General features: G+C 37.6%; 1 protein-coding gene across 1 annotated transcript; it reads right to left on the reverse strand.

The window, feature by feature from the left end:
- Nucleotides 1-3,143: 3,143 nt before the first annotated feature.
- Nucleotides 3,144-10,787, reverse strand: LOC108699073 (extracellular calcium-sensing receptor). The gene is made up of 5 exons (XM_018230935.2): nt 10,463-10,787; nt 6,777-7,619; nt 5,616-5,843; nt 4,469-4,592; nt 3,144-4,078 (listed from the first exon to the last, which is right to left on the reverse strand). The coding sequence occupies exons 1-5, from the start codon at nt 10,718-10,720 to the stop codon at nt 3,171-3,173; spliced, it is 2,361 nt and encodes a 786-aa protein (XP_018086424.1). The 5' UTR covers nt 10,721-10,787; the 3' UTR covers nt 3,144-3,170.
- Nucleotides 10,788-11,423: the final 636 nt, after the last annotated feature.

Below are 11,423 nucleotides of genomic sequence, written 5' to 3' on the forward strand. Positions count from 1 at the left end.
CAGGTGACTGGAGGCAGTGTGCAGAGTAACTCAGGATACACACATTATGGATGGACAATGGCTGGAAGCCATGGAATGGTGAAAAACAAGATGTAGTGAATAAGAAGGAAAATAACACAATTATATAAAGAAGAAGTACCAATACAGGCCTGTGGTTTAGTCTAACAGCAGATTAATGCAGGATCAGTTCAGCACATCGTCCAGGGTTTGATTCCTGACATCACTCTTTATTATCACTGACAATATTGACAAAAAGAGAGAGAGTTCCTTTTCTGCCATAGGGTAAAGGTCAATTCCGGGCCTTATATAAGAGATGACGATATCCATGTCATTTGTCGATATTGGTCTGCTCATCTCCCGCCAGACATATACCGAATATCATACAAAACTTGTTTTGTACAATAATATCTGTGCGTGTGTGGCCACTTTTACTCAAGCAGTTCTTAGTTTAGTTAAAGGTGAACTAAAGCTATTTTTTTAGAGACCTTCGAGACTCATGTGCACCTTCCACACCTGTATACCAAGTTTAAAGCTGGGCTTCCATTTTAGCCATGACAGACCCAGTATGAAGCCCCCACAGTGATGGCTGCCAACCAGGAGCATGTGTACTGAAAGCCAGGACCAGGTCAGCTTCTGTGCACATAATTGTCACACTGATGGCTGGAGTACACTGCCCGGGGGGGAGTGTGTGGGAACATGTTTGTGGGGCGAGGCATTAACAGATATAGGAGTGTGGCAAATGAATAAAAATCATTAACCAGTGCCCATATTTATCTATTCTTTGTTTACTTTGGTGGAGAGCTGATGGAGAATCACCTTCTGAGTAGACGAAGAAGAGGTAATTAAGGGCGCAGGCACTGGAGAATCAATTTCATTTAATATGTGTTCTCCTATACACACAGCTGGATCTTTGCAGATCAAAAGCAGCCTATGTTGACTAAAAGTAAAAAATAAGAGAGCAAATTTACGAATCGTTACTTAAATCCACCTTCCCCTTTTGTTTCCCTTCATCTGCTGTTATTATGTTATTGGAAAGTTTTCAGTTGTGCACACTTTAAAAGTGGGTGACCTTGCAAGTGGGTGTGGCTAAAATAGTTGCATGCCATTTCTTGACTTTTTTGGGTCACTTGAACCACTAGAGGGGCCTGCTAAGTCACAAGAGCAGTGACCAGCTCCATGTTGTAGCTCCCACCCTTCCCAGCTATAGTCAGGTGATCCCACTGGTGTCTAATAAAAGGGCAGCCAAGTTTGGGAGTTTTACTTTGAAAGCAGCAAGTTAGTTGCAGGTAAAACTAAGTCGCTTTGTAAAATGTATAATGAAGCAATAGAATTCTTAATGAATCAGATGAAAATTAAGCGTAGGACTGGCCAGATATGGGATGACTTTGACGTAGTTGGCCAGCTTAAATATATTGCAATATATGGACAAACAATCCCTGTTTTGTTTAAAGGGTAAGGCATTTTTAGTAGCAGTATGCACAAAATGTCTCTGTCTTAAATATATTGATAATGGGTTGAGTGCAGAGGACTATTGTATTTTTCTATATGTATTTTGTGGTCACAGCCTCATTGCACCCCCGCCTAATGGTTTTAAAAAATAGTGGTGAGCACAACTTTCCCTTGTTTGTTATAGTTATACAGGAGCAGTGACCAGCTCCATGTTGTAGCTCCCACCCTTCCCAGCTATAGTCAGGTGATCCCACTGGTGTCTAATAAAAGGGCAGCCAAGTTTGGGAGTTTAACTTTGAAAGCAGCAAGTAAGTTGCAGGTAAAACTTAGTCCCTTTGTAAAAAAAAAAATATATATATATAATAAAGCAATAGAATTCTTAATGAATCAGATGAAAATTAAGAGTAGCACTGGCCAGATATGGGATAACTTTGACGTAGTTGGCCAGCTTAAATATATTGCAATATATGGACAAACGATCCCTGTTTTTTTTTAAAGGGTAAGGCATTTTTCAGTAGCAGTATGCACAAAATGTCTCTGTCTTAAATATATTGATAATGGGTTGAGTGCAGAGGAATCTTGTATTTGTCTATATGTATTTTGTGGTCACAGCCTCATTGCACCCCCGCCTAATGATTTTAAAAATTAGTGGTGAGCACAACTTTCCCTTGTCTGCTAAGTCACAAGCCTTGAAAGGGCCTTGAGCCAAAAAAAACTTAAAAATCTCTATCTCAGGAAATATTTAAGAAATTACAGATCACTCAAATACCCAATCAATTAGTCACATGTAAATAAACACCATGTATATTCATACTAATAGCAGATCATGTAAAAATAGCAATAAGAAATACTAGTGTTTGCTGACGCATAACTGTCCTGTAACTTATGGCGTTTGTAGACCTCTGGGTCCAATAATGAAGCTGAATCAAGTGAATGGTTATTGATGATATTTTTCATTTGATATACAGATTAGATTTATATTTACTTTATAGGTTGGACACATGATATAAAGCTAATGGACTGTTAATTGGGCTTTGGGCAATCACTTTTATGTTAGTATCAGTTTTTCTTAAGAGGAAACTCCTACACCTTCAGTAACTCAATTGAGTAAGTTGCTCTTCTTGACACTTTGGAAATGAAAAAGCGCAAGAATAAATTTTAGCTCTAAAGCCAATAATTGTCAGATGGTAGTCCACCAAAGAAAGTAATGAGATAAGAAGGTCTAACACATTAATAATCATACTGTTGGCATGCCCTTCCAATAAAGTATCCAGCCTAGGGCAAGCTTTGGGATAAAGCGTAAAAATTATCATATTGTTCATAGGTGTAGGAAATTAATAGAGAAACAGATATTTAAAATAAAAGATAATATTTAATTCATATGATATAGAATAACATGCCTGGATAGCAATAAGAAAAAAATATTGAAAGTACACTGGGGAAAACTGTACACAAATGTTGTGGAAGGGAATTAGGCTTCCTAAAAAATGTCAGTTTATATTTTATATCAATGAAAATGGATGTTATAATCCCTTGTCCTCCTCAGATGTAAAAAAAAACTTACCACTTTTGCATGTGAAATCATTTGAAATATGAATGGTTATATATGCCAAATGTGCTTTGGGCCATGACAGCATTTTAAACCAAAACCAGAGGTAAAAAATGTTCAGCCCCATGGATCCCCCAGTTCCATACTTATGATACAATAATAATCATGTCCCTCAGTTCCTGGTGGTCCTTCCAGTGATATACTGTTTGGTGTTCATTTCTGGGTGCAATAATATTATATAACATTTTGGAATAAAAATACAAACAAGAAGTCCAGCACTTGAGGATAGTATAGCAAAGATTTCTACTGCCACCATCTGTTTCCCCTTGGTACTGAGGTAAGCGGGTATAAATGTCACCCAAACACTGGCAAATACCAACATACTGAATGTAATGAATTTGGTCTCATTAAATGTGTCAGGGAGCTTCCTCGCCAAAAAGGCAACTAATAGACTGATAGCTGCCAACAAACCCATATACCCCAGCACACATGAAAATAACACCCTAGAGCCTTCATTGCACTCAATCACTATTTTCCCTATTTCTGCCTCCATATTGAATTCTGCAAATGGAGCTGCCCTGGCCAACCAAACAATGCATAGAATTAACTGAACCATTGTGCACACAGGGACAATATAAACAGGTATTCTCAGTCCCACCAATGTTTTCAACTTACTGTCTGGGTTTGTGGCACTAAATATCAGTATGACAGTCACAGTCTTTGCTAGGATGACTGAAATGCAAAATGAAAAAATAACAGCAAACAGGACCTGGCGTATCATGCACGTCTTCAGGTTGGGTCTACCAATGAATGGCAAGGAACACAGGAAGCCAAACATGAGGGAGATGAGAAGTAGGTAACTGAGCTCTCTGTTATTTGCTTTTACTATGGGAGTCTTCCGTTTAACTATGAACAGGCAGAAGACAGAAAACGTAAGCAGACAAAACAAGACTGAAATACAGGCAAGAGAAAAACCCAACGTCTCATCATAAGAAAGGAACTGAATTGGTTTTGGAAGGCATTTTTCTTTCATGCTGTCAGGCCATTCGTCTTCTGGGCACTTTAGAAATTCACTGTCAACTGGAACAAAATGACAAAAATTCAGTTCGTATGAAAAAGTGATACACTCATGAGTGCTCAGACATAATCAATACCAACAGAGACAAGAAGAATAGTGTATCAAAACATATACTCTATAGGGGCAATGTAGACATCTCTTTTATTTTTCTCCTTTATGAAAGAATATTTTCCCAGCATCACAGTATATCAGTCTGCTAATACATTTTTATCAGCCTTACTGTTTTTGACATTAATAACATTAGGCAATTTGTATGTAATATATTAGGTTTGCTGTAGTATCTCCAGATGACCTTTTTGATAAAATAAAGGGCAAAACCAAAACTTTAGCAGCATTTATAAGAGGAGACACATTACTGGATATAATTTTTTGGCTCTGGTCCCAAAGGAAACCTTTTGGGTTGAGCATCTCTCCTTCTGAACATGGCAGACAATCAAAACAGCAGATCTTTTGGCCTTGAATGGTGGTTCTTCTGTGGCCTCTTGGACAAGGGTCACTGCAGACTGAGACAGGGATCTGAAGAATATTGTGTTGAAAAGAATTACTTTTATTAGAAAACTCTTTTTAAGTATGTAGGAATTTTCCAAAAAAACAAAATCATTTTGAAAAATTCTCCAACTAAAACCTGTCAGGCTGCTAGAGAAATCAATGGAAGTGTATTTTTGATATTCAAGCTATTTTCAAGTTGTTTTCTAAAAAATTTACATTTGAATAGGATTTTATTGCAATTGAGTTTTTTAAGCCAGGACTAAGTATTTGTAGAAAAAGATGCTTATCTTATGACTTGGGGCAGCTGGGAAATTGACAATATGTCTAGCCCCATGTCAGATATCAAAATTGAATATAAAAAAATCTGTTTGCTCTTTTGAGAAATGGATTTCAGTGCAGAATTCTGCTGGAGCAGCACTATTAACTGATTCATTTTGGGAAAATGTTTTTTTCCCATGACAGTATCCCTTTAAGGATTTGCAATGAAATCTTTTTGATTGTAGTGTCTGCTAACAAAATTTTGCCCAAAGTTTTTATTAACACGAACAAACAAGTATTCAGCCACCCATTTTCTAGTGAATGATGCTTCCCAAGACTTTAAGGTCTGCAATCCCAGCATCCCTGACATTCAGGGCCCTGTGAAATGTAGGAAATTATTTCTCTGTCTTTTGTTTTATTCTTATACTCTTGCTCCGATAGCATAATGATTTGAATAAAATCACGCCTAATGGCAAGTTTGCATTTCGGCAAATGGAGAAACGACCAAAACCCGCATGTCGTGGATTGAAATCACTTGTAATAGCCTTTTTTATGTTTAAAAATGCAAGTTTCTGTGTTTCGGAGGGGTGGGGTGTGTTAAAGATATCTTTCATTCATTTTAATGACTGTAGGCATGGGGAGGGGTTCTAAAAATACTCCAAGGAAAAACACAATTAATGAAATTAGCCTACAGCTCATTTGATGTTTTCATTTTACATGACACAATGTGACAAACCTTATAATAATTTTGTGCAAAACATCACATAACTTGAAATGTGCAACAGTACTTACTTTGTCATGTCTGACATTCCATAAAATCTTGTTGTGCTGTATCGTGAGTTCTTGGCCTTTTGGAGCACGTGCATCAAAGCCACCAATGTGGACATACTGATTGCTTCCATTAGGGAACATCTGCCAGTTCAAGATGTCCACATAGAGAGGAACATCCCCATTTGCATTAAAATATATTTCATCTCCTGCCTTGTTGCTGAACTTAATATGTTTTATGTAATAAAGCAGCTAGAAAGGAAATTACCATAATTTACAAAATTAGATTTGGAAATGCTGTGTGCAAAAAGAAATATTGCTAAAATAAGCATATTACTCATGTACTTAGATTTAGAATGGTTGGTCCTTATGGTCTTTCAGTGATGGCACTTATGAAAAGCACTCTAAATCTTAACAGCAGCTACACATGGTTGAATGTATAGCACAACAGTATATTATTCTTTGTATATGAGAAGTCTCTGAGGGATTCTTTATTCATAGAAATGCACACAACCAGTGGATGATTGGTTTTGGCTAGTTGAGGAACTCCAAGGTGATCCTTGCAGAACCTCTGTGAATAGGTCATCCTACTGCTGGAGATTCCACCCACACTAAGCTTTGTCAGACAGACTTAAGGTGGCCATACATGTAGAGATCCACTCGTTTGGTGATGTAGCCAAATGAGCGGATCTCTCCCGATATGCCCACATTGAGGTGGGCAATATCAGACTGATCAGATAGTGGCCCCTAGGGCCCAACCATCGGATCACAATGCAGGTATTTCAGGCAGTCAGATCAAGGGACCGCATCAACAAACAGATGCGGCCACGATCTGACAGGCTTTTTTACCCTGCCCGATCCACATCTGCCTGAGATACCGATTGGGAAAGCCCGTCGGAGGGCCCCACACATGGGCCAATAAACTGCCGACTCTGTCTGCAGCTTTTATCGGCCATGTATTGGGGCCTTTAGATGAAGCTCTTCATATAAGAGTAATCACTATGTTTCCAGAAAGTATTTTCTCAAAGTCATGACATTTAATTGAAAATCTAATACTACAGCATTTTGATCGAAATTTTTGGTATGTTTCTATAACATCCATTAACTTTTTCCATATTCTCAGTTCTGTACCAGTTAATACAAATCAAAAGCCTCATGCACTTGTGTCTGTTAGATATACTGTACCTGCCAAGGTTTATGATTATAAATATCAGCACATGATCCATCCTTGAATGGTCCTTTCCCTGGAACACAGTTCTTCATCTGGTGCAAAGCATGTGCTACTGAGAGAACAGCAGTATAGACTTTGTGTGTAAATCTGAAGTTGTATACATCAAATACATCAGGATCAATACTGTCCACTCTCTCCTTTCCTGTGCACCAAACAGTTTCTTCTCTAAGCTGGTCCAGAGATGAATTCTTGTAGGTATTATTTTTTGGCCAAATGCAGTGAAAAGCATTCTCCCAAAATGTCTTTACCAAAAGATCATCCAAATAAACAGAAGGGTGAATGTTATAAAGAAACTCCTTAAATCCTGGAATTTCCCCATTTTGAGCAGCTATTCCAAGACTTCCGTTTAAGGTAGTTAGAAAGTCTTTTTTAGGGAAGTCAGATGATATGGTCCAACTGGCAGTGCCCAGCCATACTTTGTCAGTGATATTGCGAAAAGATGCCTCTTCAATGAATGGGATGAAGCTTTCTACAGTGCAGTACACAATGATCACTGTTGCTCTGGATTTCTGGATAACATCAATGATACGGAAAACGGACTCCATAAAGTTGACTATAGGAAGTATCTCATTAAATGCAACACATCCACCATTCCTTTCAATCTCTCGAGTTAGCAGCTGAGCCCCTGATCTTCCCAAGTCATTGTCTGAGGATATGATACCCACCCAGGTCCAGTTAAAGTACTTCAACAACTGAGCAAGTGCAAAAACCTCATAGTTAGCATTATGGATGGTTCTGAGGAAAGAAGGGAACTGTATTTTATCACTCAATGAAGGGTGAAGTGATCCGTAGCTAACCTGTTGGTGATATCAGCTGATGTTAGTGATAAGGATTGTTCTTTATATCAGATAAATAATATTTCTAATCAGACTGTGTTTTATTCTAATAAAAACAATTTAACAGGTGAAAAGAAATTCATATAAAGACAAAGAGATAGGGTGGAAGAAACCAAATGATGTTAGTGGCTGAAAGTCATTGGTTTAGAGTAGAGTCTGGTTTAAAACAAACATTTCCCTATACTTGATGCTATTGTGCTAGTTTTAATGTTTTATTTTTTTGTAGTAGCCTCTTAGACAGTAATTATCCAGATTCCTTATCCAGAAATCCTGAGGTTTCTGAATGAGGGCCCAGTTTTGGAGGACTGTGCAGTAGGGCTGGCCCAAAGGTAAGGCTAGAGAGGCAATCACCTTAGGCCCCAAGCTTCAAAGAGCCCCAATGCAAGCTGCCTAACTGATTTGTAGTAGTGATGGGCGGAAAATTTCAGCATTGTTGAATATGCACCCAATGTGTTTGCAAAACCACAGCAAAAATTTGATACGTGACTCAAAACCGTTGCGCGCATTAAAGGGGACCCGTCACCCAAAAAAATTATTCAAAATCCTATTTTATCACATTAGTCAAGCAAAATGAACTTTAATTACACTGTATAAATTATTTGAATCTTGTTTCCTTCAGTCTGGGAATTCATAATTATAGCAAGCAGGCAGCAGCCATTTTGTGGACACTGTTTTTAAGGAAAGCCTTGCATCATCTCAGAATCTTGTTTTGCACCAGAATGGGGGACTCGATGTCCATTCCAATGCACTGGCTACACAATTAAATGGTAAAGAGAATGGGGGAATGTGTGGAGAGCAGTGACATCTAGGAAGTGCTGAATGGAAAGTGAAAGTAATTGTCTGCCCCGCCTCTATGCCCATGGCATAGAGGTGGGGCAGACAATATTTGATTGACATCTGAGATTTTTAAATGAGCTTACAACAGCTATGAATGCTTTAATAAAAAATAGAAATTGGATTTTATGTTTAGTTTGAAAAGGACTTTTATTATACAGATTTTTGTGTCTGGGTGACAGGTCCACTTTAAAAAAAACAGATGTGTGTCAAAAAACAACGCACAAATCAAAAACGGTGTGCAACAATTTTTTTTTTCACGTGTCAAAATCTAATCGTGCTGCAAACCAGTTTTCAGAAATTCACTAATTATTTGGCGAATCGTAACGCAGCAGATTCGCCCATCACTAATTTGTAGATTTATTTCCTCATTGTCTTTTCCTTCTGTCTCACTCCCTCTCTGCTGCCCTTCTGCTTATCACAATCTTTTACAGATGTCCATGCAGGGAAGAGAATGACAAACAGACATCACAACTAGGAAACCAGTGCACTTCTTCTTCTACTATGTATACAAAAAACTTTTCTCCAAGGCATGCTAGTTAGTAAAAAATATTTTATTACATCAATAATTTAAAAAACATACAGAGTATACCCTCTAACGCCTGACGCGTTTCATGCTTACCCAGCACTTAGTCATAGGCAGAATCCAACTAGTCTCTCTTTCTCTGTTCCTTAAGTACTAACTCGTGTAGTCCCTCCCCTCAATAAAACCAATCAAACCATATGTTACAATTGCCATATTTCATCCAATGGACTACTGGCTTTGTACAAATACAATGATCTATGTGTTAGATAATCCATGTTACAGGGCATATACAGAAATATAAAAAATATGTTGATACATACATAGTTAACTATAACAAGTCACATCAAAGATATAATTAAGGCCTAGTGGCAACCTGGTTTGTAGGTGAAAAATCCAATATACTTCTCTTTTCTTTAGTTTCGTCAAGAGATCACCCCCTCTAATACCTGTCTTAATTTGTTCTATTCCTTGTATGGAAAAATACTGTAAATTGCTGTTATTGCATTCCTGAAAGTGCCTAGTGACATTGGTTTTGCTGCTTAATTTAGTATTACTAACTTGATTAATATGTTCCCTGATACGTTCCTTCAGTGTTCTGATACATACTGTTCTGATACATACTGCTTACCACACTTGGTACAGGTGATCAAATAGACAATCCCCTTACTACAGCAATTGATATATTGTTTAATTTTGTATGTGGTTTTGGTCACAGTTGAATTAAACTCTCCAGAGACTTTCAGATGTTTACATGTGACACAGCGATTATGTCCACATCTGTCTTCTACTGCCCTGATCTTGTAATGGAGTTTTTCCATGTCATGGAGTCACCCTGGAAATCAGGAGTAGGTAGTATACAGTGATGGTCTTCTGTGGGTCTGCTCTCCTCCATTTCATTATTCATGTCTATATTGCCTTCCCCCCTGTTCTGGAGGAGAAGGAATGGAGTGGAATGTCTATTTCCAGCCAAAGGTTAGGATAATCATAATGAACTATTTCCAGCAATAATCTTAATGCCATTTATTAAAGTAATACTGGCATTTCTGGTAGGGTTACCATCTACAAGGCCTCTCAGTTTCTCTTCCTATGCCCCACATTTTAGACTTTCCTTAATCTCCATATTTTTGTCAAGATGAACCAGCTAGGCAATGTGTTAGACATTTTAGTGATCCCAGAGTCTCATACATTTAGATACAGTATCTGGAAGGTTAAGGGCTCTGGTAGAATGTACACACTAATACCTGTATCTTATCTCTGTAACTAACTGTACAGCAACAGTGAAAAGCACATTAGTATCATTTGTGATTATGTTTGTATATATACAGTATATATATATATGTATATATATATATATATGTATATATATATATATATATATATATATATATATATATATATATATATATATATATATATATATATATATAGGCAGCTGGTGATGTACCTGTGGATATCGAGTCAATCCTAAGATCCTGGCTATAGGTAACGAAGCCTTAGTGGGCAAATCACCAAGAATAGCCAACGGCATGATATCTTTGTTGCAGTTAAAATTGGGAACTACATTTTCCTTCCCTGACAAAATCCATTCAGCTCCCATTAATGATCGAACCTCATTGTAACAAGAATCATAGAGTCTGAAGCCCAGTGTTATATTGGGCAGAAGATCATCAGACGCATTAATCTCCATTATAGTGTATACCATCGCAAGGAAGAAGCGATAATATCTGAGAAGGAATCTAATTAAAAAGGAAAAATCTAAATATCATTCAAGGAACTCGAAATTGCTGAAGGTTTCACCAATGAAACAATTAACAGAGATCTTGTTTTCACTGTAATATTAGATTCAATTCTTTAATACAGAGAAACAGAACAAGAAAAATATATGAGAATGGTACAAGGAAGAGAAGTCAAGAGAAGAACATAGTACATTTCCGCTAAAAATAAAATTTAATGGATGCTTGGTGGTGCCTGAAGCTTAACTGAGAATGGTCTCTCAATATACATTAAAGGAGAAGGAAAGTAAGCCTTATCAGAAAGGTCCATCTAAATATACCAGTAAACCCCCAAAGTAATGTTGCTCTAAGTCCCCTGTCAAAAGAAACAGTACATTTCTTTCCTTCTATTGTGTACTCATGGGCTTCAGTATCAGACTTCCTGCCTTCAGCTTAAACCTCATTGCCCTGGGCAAGAGCATGCTCAGTTTGATCCTCTCCCCCCACCCCTCCCTTCTCTACTGTAATCTGAGCCCAGAGCAGGGAGAGACTCAGGCAGGAAGTGATGTCACACCACATTAATACTGCAGCTCCTATCCTAAACAAACAGAGAGTTTCTAGAGCTTTTTACTCAGGTATGGTAAAACATTCTACAGAATAAATATAGCATTCTAGCTTGCACTATTGCAGATA

The sequence above is a fragment of the Xenopus laevis genome, chromosome 8L, assembly GCF_017654675.1.
Source record: "Xenopus laevis strain J_2021 chromosome 8L, Xenopus_laevis_v10.1, whole genome shotgun sequence".
NCBI lineage: Eukaryota > Metazoa > Chordata > Amphibia > Anura > Pipidae > Xenopus > Xenopus laevis.